Genomic DNA, 24262 nt, shown 5'->3' with positions numbered 1-24262 from the left:
TGATCCAAATTTGTGCATGGAGGTTGGATCGTCTGGTGGACCCGAAAAAAATCGACTGATAACTTGCAAGCGGCTAGTAGTGTTTCAACCGTTGGGAGCTCCCAATCAGTATCAAGCACCCAATTTAAAGAGTTCGTGGCCTTGTAGCAACACACGGCACAACTCACCAAAAAATACGATCATCTATTAGCGGAGTATGCACAACTTAAAGCGAAGCATGCACAACAAAAAACGAATCATGAACAGCTTCGTGAAATGATCATGAACATGGCATCACAGAGTGGAACATGTGTGCCTAATTCTTTTTTGTCGTATAACCACCAACCTCCTCCTCCTCCAGCTCCATCTTTATATTAATTTGTAATAAATATTATTTACCTTTAATATTTCATTTAATATTTTTTTTGAAACACATTCAGTTTGTAATGAATATTATTTAACTTTATTGTTTTGTTTTTGATGTTTAATAGAAATTTTATTTGTATAATTAGTTTTTATTACCATTAATTTATATAATTTTATATTATGTATTCTAAATTTTTTTTTTTTAAATTTAAAAATATTACAAAGGGTTTTACCGACGAAATTAATCTGTCGGCATTTGACAGTAGCTGCCACATTCATCAATGAATTTACAAACGAATATATTCGGTCGGTATTTCATACACTCACCGATAGATTTACCGACGGAATTAATCAGTCGGCATTTGACAGTAGCTGCCGCCATAATGACCGATGAATTTACAGACGGATACTTTGGTCGGTATTTCAACCACTCACTAACAAAGTTACTGACAGTATGTGTCCGTCGGTAAATCATGCTATCACCAATGGGATAAAATCCGTTGATATATTTCAAGTGGGAAACTTTTTTTTTGCACGAAATTTTCGTCTGTAAAACCATCAGCAAATGTTTTTTTGTGTTGCCAACCGATATAGCGACGGAATGTGGAATTACTGATGAAAGGAAAGCCAATGGCGTATTCCGTTGGTGAAGATGTTGGTAAATAAATTACCGACGAGCTCGTAATCACACACCAACATAATATTTCCGTCGGTAAAACTATAAAATCTTGTAATGTATTTTTTTAGTGTAAATTCCGAGGGATTTATTCAACCTTAAAGACCAGGTAAAAAGGGAACGAATTTAGCATTATGAAGACTCCTGATCAACTTAAGAAAACTTGACGATTTTGGTAGCAAATGGGAAGGTAAAAAGAGCATAAAACAACTCAAACAAGGTTTCAGAAAAAAAAAATGTTTCTCTGCTTTTGTCAATCTTACGAACATGAGCTAAACTCTTATACTCATTTCAAAAAAGGTATACACCGTCTCCAGCACGTGGAGTCCAAAATTGAGTAACAACAAATGGATACACTAATAGAAATAGAAATACCATTATATTATAGCAACCATAAATAAAGAAAAAACAATGCAGCTTATCTCAAGAAAGGCATACTAGAGGTGTTAATACCATCCCATTACACAACTAATCCCTTGCCTATAATTTCTAAAGACCAATTAGGATTCTTAGTAACCATAATACTAGATTGCGACTACTTATTCAACCACATACCTCTCAACTCGTTTGGGAATGGTTGCCGCAATGTCATGCTCTCACGAAGGGCATGACAACCCTAATTCATATTTTATTTTTGAATATTTTATTTAATTAGATTTTTTTTTATGAGGTTTACAACTATTTAATGATGCCAAATTCTAACATTTATAATGTTAGAAAGTTAGAATCCTAAGTTAAATAGAAAATACAACATAAAAAAAATAGCTAAAAACTTGAAGATAAAAAGAAAAAATAAAGAAATTGACTCAACAACATCTTCCACTCCTAATTTGATTATCTTTCAAAGCTCAACTTGTTACAACAATTTAACCCTCTATAAAACTAATCCAGTGATGAGATCTGAAATTATGGGCTCTTTTTGTTAGGCTATTCATTTAGCATGAACATGTTTATTCTTGGATTTAGTTTTGTTATACCGGTTCATAATGAGTGTACTAAACTTTCTGTATAATTCACTAATATTAGATCCATAATTATCTATCCAGAACTATTAGATTTTTCAAACCCAACTAACTCACTATCGGAGTGTCTTTGTCACAACTAACTCGAATGCCATATACAAGAGGGAAGAGGTCATATCACATCTATATATATATATATATATATTCAAGTATAAATACAATTTCCTATTGTCCGGGTTTGCACAAGGTTTGTTCCTTCTTTACAATATACGTTACAGACACTTGAATGAGTGGGCCACCCTAGATGCCTTTGAGAGCTACATGAGACAGTATGGGAAAGAGTCATTTCTATATCCGGGAGTGAAAGTGGGCCACCCGAATTTATGGCCTATCTCTATTCGAATGTATCTTCGTGACCAATCATCACTCATAGTTAAGACATATCTCATAATCAATCTCTATTTCACATGAATTGCAACACCAATGGTGGAGGTTTTTATGTGGCTGATGCTTTTTCAAAAGAAAGACTTCTAGTTGCTTATGGAGGAAAGGCGTGATTGATGCGACAACAAATTTTATCATGGAATTCTGCACATAAGGAGTTATAGCTTGATTTTGAATCTGTATTTCTTTGTTATTCTTAATGGTTTCTGGGTCATTAGTCTTGCTTGTTATTAGTTGCTTGTCTTTAGTTTTCTTTTTGGATCTTATATATTTGTTTTGATTTTGAAACATAAAAATAAATTGAAATGAAATATTAGGGGATAAAATTAAAAATAAAATCTAATTAATTAAAGGATTAAAAAAAATAATAAAAAGAATCATAATAAGGAATGAGATTGAAGAAAAAAAATAATTAAAAGAAGATAAAAAAAAACAAAACAAATAGCTATCAACAAACAAACCAAGAAGAATAAAATTTGATATGAAAAACAATTGGCATGACACTCCCATACTTTGGCATCTTTTTTTTATTTTTATTAATGAATACTTTATATTTATCAAAAGATTAAGTTGCCTCTAACTCAACATGAATTTATCAACAAGACCGAAGAAAAATATAAATAAATACCCTAGAAAAAGATATTTTTTAATTTGCTTTTCATTGCAATTAAGTAATTTTATTAGGCTTAAAAAATAAAATTGTCTGCAAGGCTCCTAATGCAAGTTAATTTTTTTTTTCGTTTAATGTTAGTTCAGTCATTGTATTATTTATAATAAAAGTTAAAAGTTAGATTTGCCCCTAATAACAAATGTATCCCTATGAAAAGATTATAACACCCTTTATTTTCTAGGTAAATGAAATTTTTAATTGGGAAAAGTTGAGGAAAGTATTGTTCATTATTATAGTACTTTCCCTAAATAATTTAGTTTATGTTAATTAATAATAATAATAATTAATTCATCATATATTGATTCTGACCTTTTAATTATTATTATTCAATTTTCTTCCCATGCTCATGTTATTCGAGTGAGGTTAGGCTTACTGTTTATTTACGAAGGAAGAGATGAAAAGGAAGAAAATTATTGGGGTAACTTTTTTGAAATATCAAATCTAATATCAGGACGGACGGCTATTCCCAATTTGTTAGACACTCCAATCCAGTTGGACCATCTCTTTGTATTAAACACTTATTCTATGTACGCTGAATTAAGCACTGCCATCAGCTGCGTTGGGAATATAATATCAAGAACTTCCAGAAATTTTGCTTGATTAGTCTAACAAGCAATCCATGTCTGGGTCAATGAAACTGCGATTAAGTGTAGAGTACAATTTTGTTACGGATTGTTTTGAAATTATGAAGGTCAAGGGTGGCAATGTAATTGCTTTTTAATGTTAGAATAATAAACAATCAATAGACAATGTAAGAAAATTCTGAATATCAATGTAAGAAAATGTCAAAACGTAAAGACTTAAGAGCAGAAACTTCTCGTTAGTGACAAGCTGACAAAACTAGTCAGCTGTTGTTAGTGAATATTGACGACAACAGGTTAATTACCTGGTTGTTCCAAGTAATGTGGTGAGATTACTTTGTTGTTTAGGAGCTCGTGAATGCCTGTAGTTGCTCAACAATTCATAAAAAATGACCATGGTTTTCATCTGAAAATGTCATTCAAGAAAACAATTATGGTGTTTTCATCTGAAAATGTCATTCAAGAAAACAATTATGGTAATAAAGTCATAACTATTAATACTTAAAATATTTAAAAATATATAGATATAAGAACAAAAGAGAAATTCAAGTGAGAAAATTATATATTATCCCAAAAAAAAATGATAAGAATTCTTTTTTCATATTTATCTCTTCTTCTTATATATCTATTGTAATACTATATAGTATAGCAAAGTACTATATACTATATAGAAAAGTTTCTCGTTGGCATTAATGTTTCAATCAACGCGTGAAAGGTCACACACAGCTTATGGACATATTTTCCTGCTAAGATCTTAGCCAAAATTATGTTGAATGTAATAGAAGCAAATTAAATTAAGAAAATGTACCAAATAATAGATGATTTTATTATATCAAGATATTTTTTTAAGAGATTATATTTCTCTGCCAAAAATAATACAGTAGGTTACTCAATGCTTGAAGTTATTTGCCATTCAGGCTTCTAACGTATTTGCTCGCTTGCAAGAACTTTTACCAATCGATCCAGATTCCGATGAGAAGCATCACCGGTCCAAGCTGCCTCCTCTGCCTTGGTTTTCCATTCCATTGCCTTCCTTTTCATATCTTTTCCCTTCTCTCCCTCCATTAACTCCCTCACAAGTTTTTCCACTTCATCTCTTTTCACGTTGCTTTCTAACTCCATTCCAATACCCCACTTAGTACAAGCAAACCAACAGTTGGTCTGTTGCTCACCGAAAAATGGCCAACAAACCATTGGGACACCGCCACAGATACTTTCCAATGTCGAGTTCCACCCCATGTGACTTACAAACCCTCCTATGGAAGGATGCTTCAAGACTTGTTCTTGAGGACACCAGCTTACTAGCATACTTCTATCCTTTGTTACAGATAAAAATTCAGGTGGGAACATCCCGGCTTCACCTTCAATAAGATCAGGCCTTATTATCCATAAGAAAGGTTTGTTGCAGTTGGCTAGTCCCCAAGCAAATTCAATCATTTGCTGTGCAGTTATTACAGTGATGCTACCAAAATTTACATACACCACGGAGTTTGGTCCTTTTGAATCAAGCCATTCAATGCACTCTGGATGATCTTTCCAAAGATTGGAGCCAATATTTTTCAGATTACCATTTGGAATCTGATCAACAAGCAACTGGAGAGGACCAAGTGTGTAAATTGGAGGAAACATTGGGGATAAAGCATCCAAAACATCTTGTTCGAAGGAGTCAAAGGTGTTAATAATGACAGCAGAAGCTCTTGAGGTTCTGTCTATTTCTCTTATCAGGAAGTGAAGCATGAAGTCGTTTATGTCTGTAGTTCTGACAAAACTTGGAATATCCCTCAAACGGATATTTTTCATTCCTGGAATCCAATCTATGGATGTTTCTAAGTACCCATTTGTTAGATCGGTCGCGTCTGCAAAAAAAAATTACAAATGAAGATTAATTTTCATTCTTGGTAAATTATGCAGGCTCTGACCTTCCGAGTCTTGGTAAAATTTTAACTTCTAATGAACTAAAAAGAAAAGGAAAACTTGATCATAAATTCATGCACCCACATTTTGAATTTTCCGTTTTAAGAAGCTGTGTACCTTTCAGAGGTGTCAAGCCTCTTTCGATAAGAGAAAGATATTGTGCGTAGCCCAAAACACCACAGGCGCTAGGTGTCCAAAACAGCGCTTCAGGAATTCCGAACTCTTCAGCTGCGTCAAGAGTGAAGCTCATGCAAGCATCAGAGATAATACATGTCACCTGGGGCACAATACTGGAGGAGTTGAGGTTGGCAATAAGATCACGAAATGGGGCTAAGCAAGTCGTGGAGGTGCAGTCACAGAGAGATGGGATGTCTTGAGTGGCATCAGCAATATCTGATGGTGGAAGACCATCAGGAATGGTCTTAAACTGGAAGTCTGGAAAGCCATCAAGAGAGCTGCTGCGTCTAGACTTGAGTAAGCGTCTGTGGTTATACTCCGTATTAACAAAGGTTATGTGAAAACCTTTGAAGTGGAGTAGTTTTGCTAGTTTTAGCATTGGGTTTATGTGACCCTGGGCTGGAAAAGGGATACACACGGCATGGGGTTTATTTGCCAAGTCTATGGACACCATCTCTCCGATCACACACAAAAAGATTGGATGTTGAGGAAGGAGAGAAAGCCGTGCCCCTTCTTATAGATATAAAAATGGTGAGTGCCCCCTTTTGGGAATATTATTATTACTACAAGATTTCATAGTTTTACCAACGGAACTATTCTGTAGATCTGTGATTCAGAGTTTGTCGATGATTTTTTTACCGATGACATCACCGATAGAAATCGTCTATTTGATTTCCTTTCGTCGGTAATACCTATATCCGTCGCTAAATTGGTAGCTAAAAAACAAACAATTATCGATGCATGCAAAGAAAAAAATTCTCGCTTGAAATATACTTATGGAATTGATAGTGGCATATCCAGTAAAAAAATTTCAGCTCCTGGTTTAATGCCAACAGACTACAACCCTCGGTAACTTTGTCAGTGAGTGTGTGAAATACCAACAAAATATATCCGTTTGTAAATTTATCAGTGATTGTGGCATTTTTCCCAAGCTACTGTGAAATGCCAACGGAAACACTCCGTTTGTAAATTCATCAGTATGATTGGCATTTCCCGCTCTCTTTCAAATGCCAACGGATACAGTCCGTCGGTAAAATCCTTGGTGATTATTTTAAAAAACATTACACTATGGGAACCAGCTGATTAGTACTTCAAAGTGTATTTTTATCAAGGTTTTATATCATCATTTTGCACTTGAAGTATCAATAACTCCTTAACTAAAGCATGTTTTATAATAACAAGTCTAATACTATAAAATGCCTTAATATATGGAAAATATTCATCTTAAATGTAGGCCTATCACAAAAATCAAAGGATTGATTGATGAGTTCAAGTATGGAAATTGAAAGGACAAAGAGAGGGCCAAACTTAGAAAAGAGATGTTGGTGCAGTCCAAACTGGAACACTGTTCGGTAATTAGGTCATATATTGAGTTCTAAATGTCAAAATGATCTCATATATTTACACAGATTCAGTAAGACATAGGCCTACAACTTTCATGTGGACACCAAGATCTAAGAAGGCCATTTGCAAGTCCAAATTATAGCAACAACGGAGAAGTCCAAATCTGTCCTGCAGCCCAAACACTGTTCAGTGTTTGACCCATATCTAGAGTTCTAGAAGTCCAAATGACCTCCATGTTTTTTTTTCTGGAAAGCTGAGACAATTTCCTACAACTTTTATGTTTTCAAGTGGTCCCAATTATGATGCTAGCTGTCATAACCCAATTTTGGGTTATTCCCCAAATTTCACTTTTTTTTAAAATAAAAATAAAAAAAATAAAATAAAGGCTGGCAACGCGAAGAAGGTAGGTCGGGAAATCAAGCTGCAATTTTTGGAGGAAATTCAAGGCCTAATTGTTCCCCATTATGCCCAAAGAAATAGGAATACAATGCAAATTCAAGGTTAAATTAAATGATTATTGGATGAATTTGCATGAAAATTAAGTCCAAGGACATAATTAAATTTTTAATAGGTCAATTTGATTTAATCATGGGCCAAATTGAATTTTAATTATGTTTAAGAATTAATTTGGGTCCAATTGAAGGATTTAATTAAGTGCAAGGACTTAATTATACTTTAAATGGGTCAAATTAATTTTATTTGGGGCTTAATTGGTGAAAAAATTAAGTTTGGGAGCCTAATTTGGGCTTAATTGAGAAGAATGAAATTATACGAGACCAAATTTAATTTTTACCAAGATAATTGATTGAAATCAGGGGCCAAATTGAAAGAAAATTGAAGTTTTGGGGCCAATTAGGGGTTAAATTGACAAAATCCAAAGCCAAGGACCAATCTGCAAAAGGCGCCAAACTATAGGGGTCAAATTGATAAAATCCGGGGGTCAAATTGAAGAATTGGAAAACGGCGCCGTGTTTGTGTTTAAAAAAAAAAAAAAAAAAAAAAAAAAAAAAAAAACACGGGTACTGTTTCATCATCTTCCCCGTGAAGCTGCCCGAGTGGCAGACTTCTAGGCGCATTTTCTACCTCGTTTGTTCCCCAAATCCGACAAGGCATGCACCGACATGTTCACCTGAAATCCCTTTATCCCTTGGAGTGGTCCGGTCGGGTCGAAAATCTTGGAAACGGCTCCATTTATTGGCCCAAAGTGGCACCCTCGGGCAGTCTGCAGCCTTGGATTGCCAAATTTTGCAGCTCGAGGTGCACACTTTGAACCAACGGCTTGGATTCCTCGAGTCGAATCAAGGGCTGAGACTTTTTCCAAGTTGAAGACAAGATTACCCTCTTTTTATCCCTATAAATAGGAGCCAATTTCGTGCTTAGAGGGAGGAGAAGATCGGATCCAAAGTAAGCCAAAAAACTAGCCTTCCTCCCTTTTCCTGCTGCAGATTTTCTTCTTTTTTTCCTCTTCCAGCTGCAGCCGCTCCAGCCAACCCCACCGCCGTTTCCACCACCAGCTTCAGGTCCTCCTCCTCCAGCCAGCCATCGCCGCCACGCCAGGTGGTCCGCTCACCTTCCTCTTCTTCTTCGGCGTCACTGTTCATGCATGAACAGTAGACGTGAATTATAATTCATGTCTACTGTTCATGCCTTTTAGCCTTGTTCATGCCGTCACTGTTCACTGTTCATGCCTTTTAGTTTTTTATTCGTTTTTCTTTTTTATTTTCAAAATATATATAAAAAAAAAATCATTTAAAAATTGTGGTTTTCTCAAATATTTTTCCACCAAGTTTGCTTAATATTGGGTTGTATACTTACATTGTAAGATACAAGTCCGGTATTAAAATACCCGATTTTTTCGAAATATTTTTTAAAAAAATATATCAAAAAGAAAAAATATTTTATTGCATACGGCCAAGTCCTAAAAATTTTCCAAGCATTTTTTTTTCGAAAAATTGCATCTTTCTCACGTTTTGAAAAAATCCAAAAAATGGATATCATAACTAGTTTATGATTATCCATTAGGGTTTGGCCAAAATATCAAAAACCTTTTTCCAATCTTTTTTTTCTAGGATCTAGATGTAGACTTTAATATTTGAAAGGTGTAAAATTACATGATAAAGTACACCCTCAAATATTAAAGATACAAGGTGTAAATAAATTAAGACTTTAGAATGGTTAGGATTTAACCGAATAAGGTAGAGACTTCCTCATGAGGGGAGATCTGCCTTGAACCTTAGAAAGACCAATGAATAGAAATTTGACCTAGAAAAACAATCAAAAAACAATGCAGCTTACCTTAGGTAGGGTGCACTGGGGGTGATGCGTCTTCCCCTTGCACAACTAGTCCCTTACTCAGACTCTCGCAGACCATAGGTTCCTAGTGACCATAATACTAGGTGGCGACTCCAACGAACCAAGCAAAACACAAACAAATAATAAAAATCGCCAGCCGATGCGCGTGGATTTTGACGTGCGACAGAATGGCGACTCCGCTGGGGACAACCATGTGTGGTCGGACTAAGCATTGATTGTTTGATTGTTTTCCTTTTATTGGTCTTTAATTTTAGCTCGCATTTTTACTGCTTTAGCATGCATTTTAATTTTGCGAATAAACCCTATTCTAGGTTAGGTGGGGAGTAGCGGTCTGCCTCATGACTTTCAGTCGGGGTTCAGATTCGTGAAACATCCAACTATGAGCTGAGTGTTTACTTGGTAATGGCGGTCACATTGTGCCCCAACCATTCCTTGTAAACCCCTACACTGCCTTCATGTGAGGTGGTCACTGGGCAGTTCATAGACCTTTTCAAGACCAGGTAGAATGCCTACCCATCATGTAATGACCTAGAACCTTCCTTTAAAGCATGAACTCTCTTGTTATTCATTTTGCATGAGTTTTTTCCATTCATACCAAATGTGCATACATTTGCATCCACACACATACATCCATCCATTGTAAATAACATACATGCGCCAGGTTGAAATATAGGTCCCCAAAGAGTCTACAACACTCGACTCCGAGCAAGAAACATGGAAGGTGAAGAGCGTGCTGACCGTGATGTCCATTTCCAAGAAGAGTTAGAGTCTCTGAAAGCAAGTGTGGCTCGCCTCACTAGCTTACTCGAGCATACACTTAGAAATGCCTCTGTTGAAGGTCCTTCCAATCGACCTACTATGGCTCAACCCGAAGAAACAATGAGTGAACATGGTCAAGAACCTCCACACAATCTAGCATTTGTGCACTCAACGCCATCAGCACCAGCCCCTGTAGTCATAGATCCATTTGCCAATGAGTCTCACAAGACCAAGTCATCTGATGGCATTGGTCAAGATAAAATGGCGGCGTTGGAAGCTCGAATTAGAGCCATTGAAGGGGTAGAGTTGTATGATCTAGTACGAGCAGCAAAAATGTGTCTGGTCCCAAATGTGGTTGTCCCAAAAAAGTTCCGTGTTCCTGAATTCATCAAATATACCGGAACGCAATGCCCCATGACTCATCTCAAATCCTATTGCAACAAAATGGCAGAAGTAGTACATGATGAAAAACTACTAATGCACTTTTTCCAGGATAGCTTAAGTGGGACAACATTAAGTTGGTACATGAGATTGGACAACACAAAGATCCAAAAATGGAAAGACTTGGTGGATGCTTTTGTCAAGCAATACAAGTACAATATGGACATTGCTCCTGATAGAACCAGTCTCTCCAATCTAGAGAAAAGGGACAAGGAAAGCATAAGGGAATATGCTCAAAGGTGGAGAGACCTAGCTGCTCAAATACATCCTCCGCTCCTAGATAAAGAGATGGTCACTCTGTTCGCCAATACACTCAAGGACCCATACTACGAGCATGTGATGGGTAGTTCGGCCCAGAAATTTACTGATGCTGTGGCAGTAGCTGAGCGCATTGAGCAAGGGGTAAAAAGTGGTAGAATATCTGTGCCCACTGAGAAAAGAGGCTTTGAGGGTAAAATGAAAGAGGTCGACTATGATGAAGGTGGTTACACGGGTAGGAAAAACCCATTCCAAAACTACCACACTTCACCCCAAATCGCCAACATCAATTTCAACCCTTCATTTCCTACTAGGAAACCTGAGTTTCAAACCAAACACCAAAAAATCCAAGAACAATTACCTCTATTACCATTGCCCTTAAATGAGATGTATCAAAAGCTACTGAGCATTGGGCGTATAGCTCCTGAACCCTTGACACCTTTACAACCACCTTACCCCAATTGGTACAAGCCCGACCTTTCATGCGAATACCATGCTGGAGCCGCGGGACACAGCATTCATACTTGCAGTGCCTTTAAGAAGAGGCTTATGCATCTGATTAAAGTCGGATGGGTCACCCTCGAAGGAACTCCAAACATAACTTCGAACCCTCTACCCAATCATGCTTCAGGTAGTGGATCGGTGAATGCACTAGAGGCGGAATGCTCTAGAAACCTCAAAGCACCAATGGCAAGAGCAAGGTGTGAAGAAGGCAATGTGCACTTTTGAGGATAGAGGACAAAGTTCTGCTATAGAATGGGAAGATGGAGCCTACCCAATTATTGCATTTTTGCTTGATCATGTTTGTTTTAACCCGTTTTAGTCTTGTTGGTAATTTGACTCAATATTCCACAAGACTTTCCCTGTCTATTGAGCCTGTCTTGTTAATAAGATCATGTGTTTTGCTGTGTTCATCACATGCTTTCTTTTTTGTTGTTTCATGCAAATAACACTTTGAGCATAACCTTTAAGCATAAAACCATTGCGCCAAAAATCTTTAGGCGTGTTTCCCCTTTCTTCCAAAACTGTGCATGTTTTCACAAGGATTTTTGGGAATTCAAAGTTTAGTCCAAAACTGAAATCATGTTGATGTTTGTCTGAAACAAACGAGTTTTGGAAATTCAGGTGATTCCTTAGAGAGGTAACCATACACCTAGAAAACCCAAAAAAAAAAAACACCATGAAGTGACTCCAAAAGCTGAGTTTTGATTGCATGAATAATGAGAAATCACTCTGCATACTCGCATGAAAGCAAGGCTTACCGATCCTAAATGCATGCATTTGAGATGAAGAAAGGCCATCTTTGATAATCCTTTCACAAGTCTAAAATATATCATTTGCAGTCCCTTTTTGAGCCTAATAATTTTTTCTTGAAAATTAACCTTGGCTAGGATCACACCCTACATTGGGGGGGCAAGTGCAAAAAAATCCATAATGATTGAAAGTGTCCAAATAACTCTTTGGGGGCATGAAAAATTCTTCAACGTTGAAAGTGCCCAAACAATATTGGGGAGGTATAAAAGAAGATTCTCAGTCATCAAAGGTGCCCATACAAAGCTAGGGGGCATGAAAAAAAGAATCCAAAAATTTTGAGCAAAAAAAACCAAGGTCAATGCAATGATGCTCAAAATCAAATGAATAAAACAAAAACAAAGAGAAAGAACCCAAGCCCAACATTGGGGGGCACCGTGGACCATTTTACAAATCAATTCCAAGGTCCAAAAATGTATGAACAAAAGAGTTTGTGATATAAGCACTTGTGATCCTTAGTCTTAAAGTCCCTCAAACACCTTTTGAGCCTACATATATCCTTTTCTTCATAGCCAAAAGCCCAAGCCTACATTACATGCCTAATCAAGCCCTTTCTGATCAAAGGCAAGCAATCTGGATCGGTGGGCAGTGCTTTCTCATGCGAAACAAATTCATTATTCATGCAAATAAAATGAATGCTTTGAAAACGGTTCTCAATAACCCTCAAATTGAAATTTCAACCTTTTGTGACCAACCAGATGTCACCTTCGTGATTGTTCACACTTTCCCAACGGTTCTCAATAACCCTCAAATTGAAATGTAAACCTTTTGTGACCAACCAGATGTCACCTTCGTGTTGTTCACACTTTCACAAATGGTTCTCAATAACCCACAAATTGAAATTTCAACCTTTTGTGACCAACCAAATGTCACTTCATATTTTTCACCAAAAATCAAAACAAAAAGTTTTCATCACTTTTGATAACCTCTCCATAGGAATCACTTGAATTTCTTCAGAATGAGTTTGCTTTGAATCGATGTCAAAATGATTTCTGTGTTCGGAATAACTTTGAAATTCCAAAAATTCTACATGAAAACAACTCCTTGTCAAAAACCAAACCTTCCTTCACATAGCCTCATCCCCAAACCTGAATTGAATGCTTGGGGGCATGATCAAGCTAGGGGGCAATCAAAAACATCTGGTAGAGTTGGCTCCGTGATTCCCTTTCTAAGAAACAATTGGGCAAAATTGGCAACCCTTAAGATAAAAGGGGCGGAGAACAAAGAAATGATGGCATCAAGTCTTTCCTAGAGACCAAGATCATAAGATATTTCTCGAGTAAGCAAGGGGGACAAAAGCCATCAAAGCTTACTATCAGAGACTCCAACTTCTGAGAAAAGGAGAACTCCATGAAGAAAAGGGGACCTATACTTCTCAGGTAAGTATACATGCATATATTGATCATGATGCATTTCTTTCATCCTTGACAGATCGGTCTCTCATCATCATCTCTTTTTTAGTGTACCTTCGAGCCCTAACCTTTTAGGTAGTGTGTTTTCCAACCCTACCTCTTTTTGAGTGCCCCTTGGAGCACTCACCTCTTAGGTAGTGTGTTTTCTAGCCCTACCTCTTTTCTTTTAGGGTGCCTTCGAGCCCTAACCCTCTTAGGTAGTGTGTTTTCCAACCCTGCCTTTTCTTGAGAGCTCCTTCGAGCCCTCACCTCTTTGGTAATGAGTTTTCCAACCTTGCCTTTTCTCGAGAGCTCTTTCGAGCCCTAACATCTTAGGTAGTGCGTTTTCTAACCACCTCTCCTTCTAAGTGCGCCTTAGAGCCTTCAACCCTTAGGTAGTGCGTTTTCTAACCATACCTCCTTTTGAGTACGCCTTAAAGCCATCAACCCCTTAGGTAGTGCGTTTTCCAACCATATCTCCTTTTAAGTGCGCCTTAGGGCCATCAACCATCTTAGGTAGTGTGTTTTCCAACCCTTCCTCTTTTTGAGAGCTCCTTCAAGCCCTCACCTCTTAGGTAGTGCGTTTTTCTAACCCTACCTCCTTTTGATTGCTCTTTTGAGCCCTTACCTCTTAGGTAGTGCGTTTTCCAAACCTTGCCTCCTTTTGAGTGCGCCTTGGAGCACTCACCTCTTAGGTAGAGTGTTTTTCTAACCCTACCTCCTTTCGAGTGCGCTAACCTCCTTTAGAGTGCGCTTTTCATCCCTCGTTCCCCATCGAGTCCTATCATGTCATCCCTTTCAGACATTTTGCCTTTTCACCCGGGTAGGTCACCCATTATAATCAGACCTCTTTCAAAACTCTTTTCATCTTCCTTTTGGGCCGGTTGCCCATAACAATAAAACCATTTTGAGAAATCTTTGCATTTCTCACCACCTATAAAAATTTTCATCATTTTGAGAAATCTTCGCATTTCTCACCACTTCGAAAAATCTCTGTATTTTTCACCTCTTTGAAAAAATCTTTGTATTTTTCAAGACCTTTCCATCTTGGGCCGGTTGCCCATTACAACAAAACCACTTTGAAAAATCTCTGCATTTTTCACCACTTTGAAAAATCTTTGCATTTTTCATCACTTTGAGAAATCTTTGCATTTCTCACCACTTTGAAAAATCTTTGTATTTTTCACCCCTTCGAAAATCTTTTCATTTTCAACTTGGGCCGGTTGCCCATTACAACAAAACCACTTTGAAAAATCTTTGCATTTTTCATCATTTTGAGAAATCTTTGCATTTCTCACCACCTCTAAAATTTTTCACCATCTTGAGAAATCTTTGGATTTCTCACCACTTTGAAAAATCTCTGCATTTTTCACCTATTTGAAAAAATCTTTGTATTTTTCAAAACCTTTCATCGGGCTGGTTGCCCATTACAACAAAACCACTTTGAAAAATCTCTGCATTTTTCACCACTTTGATAAATCTTTGTATTTCTCACCACTTTGAAAAATCTTTGCATTTTTCATCACTTTCCATCTGGGCAAGTCGCCCATCACAACAATATCATTTTTGAGAAATCTTCGCATTTCTCACCACTTTGAAAAATCTCTGCATTTTTCACCTCTTTGAAAAAATCTTTGTATTTTTCAAAACCTTTCATCTGGGCCGGTTTGCCCATTACAAACAAAAACCACTTTGAGAAATCTTTGCATTTCTCACCATTTTGAGAAATCTTTGCATTTCTCACCACCTTGAAAACTCTTTTTCGTTTTCCATCTTGGGCCGGTTGCCCATTACAACAAAACCACTTTGAAAATCTTTGCATTTTTCACCTCTTTGAAAAATCTCTGTATTTTTTACCACTTTAAAACATCTTTGTGTTTTTCACCCGGGTAGGTCACCCCTGACAATTCGACCATTTCAAAATCTTTGAATTTTCAAAAAAAAAAAAAATCTTCCTTTTTTCTTCTTTACAACGCTTATCATCTAAAGTATCTTACAAAACTTTCTTTCATAAGCGTTGTAAAGAGGGGGGCAACTGTCATAACCCAATTTTGGGTTATTCCCCAAATTTCACTTTTTTTTTAAAATAAAAATAAAAAAAATAAAATAAAGGCTGGCAACGCGAAGAAGGTAGGTCGGGAAATCAAGCTGCAATTTTTGGAGGAAATTCAAGGCCTAATTGTTCCCCATTATGCCCAAAGAAATAGGAATACAATGCAAATTCAAGGTTAAATTAAATGATTATTGGATGAATTTGCATGAAAAATTAAGTCCAAGGACATAATTAAATTTTTAATAGGTCAATTTGATTTAATCATGGCCAAATTGAATTTTAATTATGTTTAAGAATTAATTTGGGTCCAATTGAAGGATTTAATTAAGTGCAAGGACTTAATTATACTTTAAATGGGTCAAATTAATTTTATTTGGGGCTTAATTGGTGAAAAAATTAAGTTTGGGAGCCTAATTTGGGCTTAATTGAGAAGAATGAAATTATACGAGACCAAATTTAATTTTTACCAAGATAATTGATTGAAATCAGGGGCCAAATTGAAAGAAAAATTGAAGTTTTGGGGCCAATTAGGGGTTAAATTGACAAAATCCAAAGCCAAGGACCAATCTGCAAAAGGCGCCAAACTATAGGGGTCAAATTGATAAAATCCGGGGGTCAAATTGAAGAATTGGAAAACGGCGCCGTGTTTGTGTTTAAAAAAAAAAAAAAAAAAAAAAAAAAAAAAAAAAAACACGGGTACTGTTCATCATCTTCCCCGTGAAGCTGCCCGAGTGGCAGACTTCTAGGCGCATTTTCTACCTCGTTTGTTCCCCAAATCCGACAAGGCATGCACCGACATGTTCACCTGAAATCCCTTTATCCCTTGGAGTGGTCCGGTCGGGTCGAAAATCTTGGAAACGGCTCCATTTATTGGCCCAAATTGGCACCCTCGGGCAGTCTGCAGCCTTGGATTGCCAAATTTTGCAGCTCGAGGTGCACACTTTGAACCAACGGCTTGGATTCCTCGAGTCGAATCAAGGGCTGAGACTTTTTCCAAGTTGAAGACAAGATTACCCTCTTTTTTATCCCTATAAATAGGAGCCAATTTCGTGCTTAGAGGGAGGAGAAGATCGGATCCAAAGTAAGCCAAAAAACTAGCCTTCCTCCCTTTTCCTGCTGCAGATTTTCTTCTTTTTTTCCTCTTCCAGCTGCAGCCGCTCCAGCCAACCCCACCGCCGTTTCCACCACCAGCTTCAGGTCCTCCTCCTCCAGCCAGCCATCGCCGCCACGCCAGGTGGTCCGCTCACCTTCCTCTTCTTCTTCGGCGTCACTGTTCATGCATGAACAGTAGACGTGAATTATAATTCATGTCTACTGTTCATGCCTTTTAGCCTTGTTCATGCCGTCACTGTTCACTGTTCATGCCTTTTAGTTTTTTATTCGTTTTTCTTTTTTATTTTCAAAATATATATAAAAAAAAAATCATTTAAAAATTGTGGTTTTCTCAAATATTTTTCCACCAAGTTTGCTTAATATTGGGTTGTATACTTACATTGTAAGATACAAGTCCGGTATTAAAATACCCGATTTTTTTCGAAATATTTTTTAAAAAAATATATCAAAAAGAAAAAATATTTTATTGCATACGGCCAAGTCCTAAAAATTTTCCAAGCATTGTTTTTCGAAAAATTGCATCTTTCTCACGTTTTGAAAAAATCCAAAAAATGGATATCATAACTAGTTTATGATTATCCATTAGGGTTTGGCCAAAATATCAAAAACCTTTTTCCAATCTTTTTTTTCTAGGATCTAGATGTAGACTTTAATATTTGAAAGGTGTAAAATTACATGATAAAGTACACCCTCAAATATTAAAGATACAAGGTGTAAATAAATTAAGACTTTAGAATGGTTAGGATTTAACCGAATAAGGTAGAGACTTCCTCATGAGGGGAGATCTGCCTTGAACCTTAGAAAGACCAATGAATAGAAATTTGACCTAGAAAAACAATCAAACAACAATGCAGCTTACCTTAGGTAGGGTGCACTGGGGGTGATGCGTCTTCCCCTTGCACAACTAGTCCCTTACTCAGACTCTCGCAGACCATAGGTTCCTAGTGACCATAATACTAGGTGGTGACTCCAACGAACCAAGCAAAACACAAACAACAATAAAAAATCGCCAGCCGATGCGCGCGGATTTTGACGTGCGACACTAGCAATTTTGTTTTATTCAGACAAGAAGATAAGGATTTTCACCAAGTCAAGAGTTGGCCACCCACTCAACAATTAGTCATCAAATCAATAATTCCGAATTTTGGCCTATAAAAGGAGGCATTTGCCATGCATTTAGGGGCTTGATTGTGTAGATCAAGATCATGCTCTTTATTTCTCTCTTTATATTTTTTTTTGTAATTCTTAAGTTTTGCTTTCATTAATATCTTGTTTATGCTTTTAATTTCCTTTCCTTTCCTTAGTTAACTTGTATCTTATTTATGTTCTTGTTTTATTTATTTATGTTTCTCTTCTTCATTATGTTTAGCTAAGTTTATTATGTCAAGGTGAAAAGGTTACACTAATGGTGTAAGAATAAGTATAGTGTAAACTTAACATGGACCTTAATGTTTAATATTAACATATCTTATCTTTTTATCTTACTAATTCTTAATACCTTGCTTGTTAAATGGTTAATCTAGATTTGTGTTGTATAACACTTGGTACAACAAATGCTTGGCACTCTCATAGCCCAACCGTATGGTATTACCTACACTTGTGCTATGAAAGGAACTTGATTTGTTGTTAACATAAGTTAGCATCATGAATTCCTGACAATATTTAAAAGTTTGGTGTTACGTAAATAAGATAATTAATATGATCATGTTAACAATTTATAATGAGCTATTAATGACAAATCATCCAATTGGAACCTCCTTCGTGTGTGGTTTCCAAATTGAGTAATAAGAGTTTATACTATACTTGTTTGAAATACAATTAGTGGATCCTCTAACCTTGACATTTGTTTTTATCATTGTTTAATCTTTACAGTAATCTTTCATCTCAAAGTTCTCATTAATTTCTTCCTCTTCTCTTTTTTTATTACTACTACTACTATTATTATTATTATTTACATTCTTGTCATATTTTATGTACGTTAAGTATGCTCTGTGTTTGATCAAGGATCCTGACATTGTTGGTCTTGCCTTGTTCATTCGCATCAAAAATCTATTTATATTATATAATATATCTCTTTGATCTTTTTCATAAACTCGGTATATAAGCTGGAAACCTGTGACCGATCTTTTAGATCATTCTCATGTATAACAACACCACGTACTGAGTATTGTTATTATTATTACTACTATGAATATTATTATTATTGTTAGTATTGTTATTTATAATTTATACAATTAACCTCTTTGTAGTACGACCCCGGTCTTGCCGGGTTATTTATTACTTCGACACTCCTGCACTTAAGAGAAGATATTAATCTTTTAGTCGTGTCACCAGCCTCAACAAGGCAATCAAGGTTGATAGTTCCATCCCCATGTATTTCAGCCCTAACATAATTATCAAGCGAGACAGCCCCCTCCATTCACAAACTCCAATGTTATAGGGTCATCATCCAATAATGATCTTTGTGAGATGATGAAAACTTTAGCTTCTAACATTGTGACCTTGCAACAAAATTTAATGTCTTTTCAACATGAAACAAGGTCAAGTAGTCACAACTTGGAGAAGCAAATGGGGCAAGTAGCTTCAAGTGTAGGAAAATTAAAAGCATAAATAAATAGAAAATTGTCCTCCCAAACATTGAATCCAAAAGAGAATGTTAGTGTCATCATGTTGCGAGTGGGAAAGAACTTGAAGAGTAAAGGAAAAAAAAATTAAGATAGAGAAAGAAGAAGAGATAGAAACCGAATTAAGTACAAAGAAGAAACACCCTCCTCCTCCATAAATTGAAACAATGACCAACACTTCAAAAGTAACTCCTCACTTAACGAATTACATTTTTAAAACAATTCCACCCTTTCTTGTGAGTTCTTAAAGGTCAAAGAAAGAGGACAAAGAAAAAGATATTTTAAAGGTTTTCAAGAAAGTAGAACTCAACATTCCTTTACTTGATGTTATCAAACAAATTCTCAAGTATGCTAAATTCTTGAAGGAGTTGTGTACTACCAAGAGAGCCTACAAGATAAAAGGTCATGAAATGATAAGTATGGGTGACGATGTATATGCTGTTATTCAAAATAATATGCCTTTGAAGAAAAAAGACCCAGGTGCATTTATTATCTCATGTGTTATTGGTAATATTAGTTTTAAAAGGGCTTTATGTGATTTAGGTGCATCCATTAGTGTTATGCCTAAACTTGTTCATGATTCTCTTAGTATAGAGCCTTTGAATAAAACTAATATTGTACTACAACTTGCGGATCGTAGTTTTGTTTATCACTTGGTGTGATAGAAGATGTCATAGTCAAGATTGATAGTTTGGTTATTCTATGCGACTTTTATATTCTTGATATGGAACATGATTCTTGTGATTCATCAAACAACACTCATATATTATTTAGGAGATCATTCTTGAAATTTGCCAATACAAAAATTGATTGTGGTAAAGATACTTTGTCTATGGAGGTAGGAGATGCAAAAATTAAATTTAATTTTCATGATGCAATGACATATTCTTATAGCAATGTTTATTCTATCACATGTTATGACCAAGTTGATAAATGTGTGTAGCCAATGACATATTCTTATAGCCAATGACATATTCTTATAGCAATGTTTATTCTATCACATGCTATGACCAAGTTGATAAGTGTGTGTAGCTAGTTTTTTATTTTGATTGTGGGGATGGATTAAGTGTAGCTTTGAGCTATGGCTATGATTTTACCAAGATAGAAGAGATAAAGAGTCATATATATATGTTTCCCGAAACGAGCATGAATCAGCATTGGCTTTGCAAGCTTTGCAAACTGTCCCCTATAATGCAGGAGTCATTTACCCCATCACGGACAGTTAATATGCAGCGCCTATCCTTTTAGTACCCAAAAAGAATGGAACCACATTATAAGAGATACATAATGATGCTTATGAGAATGCAAGGATTTGCAAAGAAAAAACTAAGAGTCTTTATGACCGAATGATTAAAAGAAAAGAGTTTAATTGTAGAGATAAAGTCCTTTTTTATCATTCGCGTTTGAAACTTTTTCCTAGAAAGTTGCGCTCTTGTTGGATTGAACCCTTTGTTGTTTCTAATGTTTTTCCTTATGGTGCAGTTCAAATTACAAGTTTAGAAACAAACAAAGTGCTCAAGGTCAATAGGCATCGCTTGAAACCTTTATATGAAGGTTGGACGACAGAACTCACTGTTTATGTGGAGTTAGCTGAACCAATCTATGAAGAATGAGCATGCCACATGTTGAGCCAATGACATAAAACAAAAGCACTTACTAGTAGGCAACCCGGCACAAAAAGAAAAAAAAATCAGATTTGCTTTCTTTTTCCCTTATCTTTTATTTTTTGCATTTTACTTTATTTTTTCATTCTCTTATATTCCTTTTCTTTTATTTCAATATTAAGGACAATATTGTGTTTAAAATGTGGGGGTATTAAGAGAATTTTGGTTTTCTTTGTTTAGTTTTCAAAAAAAAAAAATCTATGTTGAACTCCCATTGGTTTATAAGAATATGAGTATTATGTATGAGAATTAATTGAGATGGATGAAGATATAAATTGAATGAATGAGTGCGCATGCAAGTTTTAATGTTTAATTGGTTTAGGGATTAACTTTGAAAATATATCATGTTGATTTTATAGTGTTACACCCAATGCAAGCATTTTTGAGCCTTCAACATTATATTCTTTGATTGTGCATTCTTTCAATGATATGTATCTCTAGAACTTACTTCATATCTTATTGAGATTACATTCGCATTACATATATACATGAAGACGATAAAGGCATTAGAAATTTTAATCACTTGAGCCAAAAGCAACCTAAAGCTTTTGAGCTTGTTTATCTTTTCTTTGCTTTATCCATATATAAGCCTTAACCTTTTATATGTTTTCCGTTTCCCGTGGCCAAGGATTAGTAGAGCATATACTTGTGATATCTCATGGAATTATAGGTGGAAATTAAGTCAAAAGAAAGAAGAAGTGATGCTTGATGAAAAGATGGGCAAAGTTGCCAAAGGTGAAAAACCAAAAAAAAAAAAAAGATGTTTCTTTATGCTCTTAAGATTTTATGTTGAAAAGAGCTTGAAATCAAAAAGAAGTTAAACTTTGGTGATTAAAGATGAAAAATTTATGTGCTTTGCTAGAATATCTTGTTTGAATTATTATTTTTCATAATGCTCTACCTTTTTTGGTTTGAACCTTTTCTTTTACTCTCTTTTACCTCACCTTAACCTTAGCACTGTTACAACCGGAAAATAAGACCTTTTGATGCATGCATTGCTTGTAATATGTTAGTAATGGAGATGAAATTGAAGATCAAGCTTATGGTAAAACATATTCATTGATTGAATTTGATAGATTTAAACATATAAGCCATAAACATGTGAGTATTGGAGTACATATCAATGAGAGGACCTATCACTTTGGCATGTCATAGATTTCATTTAAATCCCGACGATTAATTGAGTTTTGAAGTTTGCACATAGATAAATTCATGAAAATTCATAATCTTTATACTTTTTGATTGTATTCTTATTTATAATGCTATATATTCTTGGATATTGATGGGAGATTAGGAGATTAGTCATAGTGATTTGATTTGATTTAATTTCAATTTGATTTTTACCTATCCTTTCTCGAGGACAAGCAAGAGCTAAGTGTGGGGGTATTGATGCAATTATATTATTCGATAATTTCAACCACATTTTAACTAATTTTTTGCATGTGTTTTATATTATATATATAATATATATATATATATATATTAATACATTGATATTCTCTGTTTTATGTTTTGAAGGCACTTTAGATGAAAGATGCAAAAAAAAGTAAATTAAAGGTAAATTGGTAGATTTGACCTTTAGTCGATGTTTTGTGCAAAGCGTAAGCTCTAGAGGTCGAAATGAAGTGATTCCAATGGCATAAAAAAGCTAACATCCATACCTTTCTGTAAATTTAAGGCAAGAAAATAAAATAAGGAAGAGCATGGAAATCACAGCCTTCAAAGTCAAAATATCTCAATCTGCCAATATTGACCTTCGGCTATTCCAACTTAAATATCTAGAGCCACAGAAGTCTAATTAATGCAAACTAAATGTTTTTGGATTTCTGACTCAAAGACCTATCAACGCTCCAAGTTTCAGCCAACAAAAGATGTCATGTGATGGAGATATGATTTTTCAAGATGACAACTGAATTTTGCCAGCAAAATAGGTTTCATGAATAAACAAGTCCAAATTTATGTTCCGAAACATCTAAACTGACATCCAAGTTTTTATTTCAGCAATTTAGCTCCTCTAAGTCAAAGATTGAAGTTTTCATGCAAGGCTATATCTCCTTTTTTAATAATATAGTTATTGAAGTACTTAAATGTAAACTGTCTACTTAAGGAGGATTGTTTTGTAAAATAGAGACTAGATTTGTGTATTTATTATCTTTACTCTTAGTATCTTGCTTGTTAAATGGTTAATCTAGATTTGTGTTGAAAACCCTTGGTACAACAAATACTTGGCACTTTCATAGCCCAACTGTATGGTATAACCGACACCGGTGCTATGAAAAGAACTTGATTTGTTGTTAACATAAGTTATCACCATGAATTTCTGACAACATTTACAAGTATTGGCATTACTCAAATAAGATAATTAATATAATCATGTTAATAAATTATAATCCGATTAGAACATTCTTTGTGTGTGGTTTCCAGTTGAATAATAAAAAGAGTTTATATTATACTTATTTGAAATACCATTAGTGGATCCTCTAACCTTGATAATTATTTTATATTTGTGTAAATCCTTACATCAATATCACATCTCAAAGCTCTCTTCAACTCCTTTTATGTTATTATCTATTTTTTTTATTTGTAGTTTATACAGTCAACCTCCATGTGGTTCAACCCCGGTCTTGCTGGGTTATTTATTACTTTGACACTCCTATACTTGAAAAAAAACATCAACTCTTTAAAACGTGTGAGTACAGATGTGAGACATGACATTGAGAATCATAACCCTAAGAGGTGTCCCCGTCATAAAAATAGGTGGTGGAAGCAGAATCCCACACTTGTTTTGCTACAATGAACCTAATAAAATTTCCAATTAAAGTTGAATCCATGGAGTTGATCAGCCATCCTTCGATAATGGTGTTGTTAGTACGCCATTTTTAAAAGGACAAATCAATAGGAGAAGACATGGTTAGTTCACTATTGATGTAACCCAACTAATCTTTACTAGAGATTACGTCTCTACAAGGTAGGACAAAATGCCATAGTTGAAACCATCCAACTTTATGCCAATCAGTAAACCATAGGTTTAGAGATCATGGTTGGGGTCTGAGCTTTGGACAAAGCTTCAACCATTTTGAAGGTTGACTAATTTAGAAATAGTCTAGTCAGTGAGAGATTCATTTGTATGGGTTGGTGTTCCAATGGTTGCCATAGGCGAAGGTGGTGGTAAGAACAAAGTCTAAACCCTAATGATGGGCGTGAACAAGAAGGAGGATCATA

General features: G+C 35.5%; 1 protein-coding gene across 1 annotated transcript; it reads right to left on the bottom strand.

Annotated features, from left to right (window-relative positions):
• Positions 1–4481: 4481 nt before the first annotated feature.
• On the bottom strand, positions 4482–6269 carry LOC118039522 (7-deoxyloganetin glucosyltransferase-like). The gene is made up of 2 exons (XM_035046228.2): positions 5710–6269; positions 4482–5534 (listed from the first exon to the last, which is right to left on the bottom strand). The coding sequence occupies exons 1-2, from the start codon at positions 6221–6223 to the stop codon at positions 4600–4602; spliced, it is 1449 nt and encodes a 482-aa protein (XP_034902119.1). The 5' UTR covers positions 6224–6269; the 3' UTR covers positions 4482–4599.
• Positions 6270–24262: the final 17993 nt, after the last annotated feature.

This window comes from Populus alba, chromosome 17 (assembly GCF_005239225.2).
Source record: "Populus alba chromosome 17, ASM523922v2, whole genome shotgun sequence".
NCBI classification, from domain to species: domain Eukaryota; kingdom Viridiplantae; phylum Streptophyta; class Magnoliopsida; order Malpighiales; family Salicaceae; genus Populus; species Populus alba.
The sequence above is the reverse complement of the archived record's forward strand: the minus strand, read 5'-3'. Positions and strand labels throughout refer to the sequence as shown.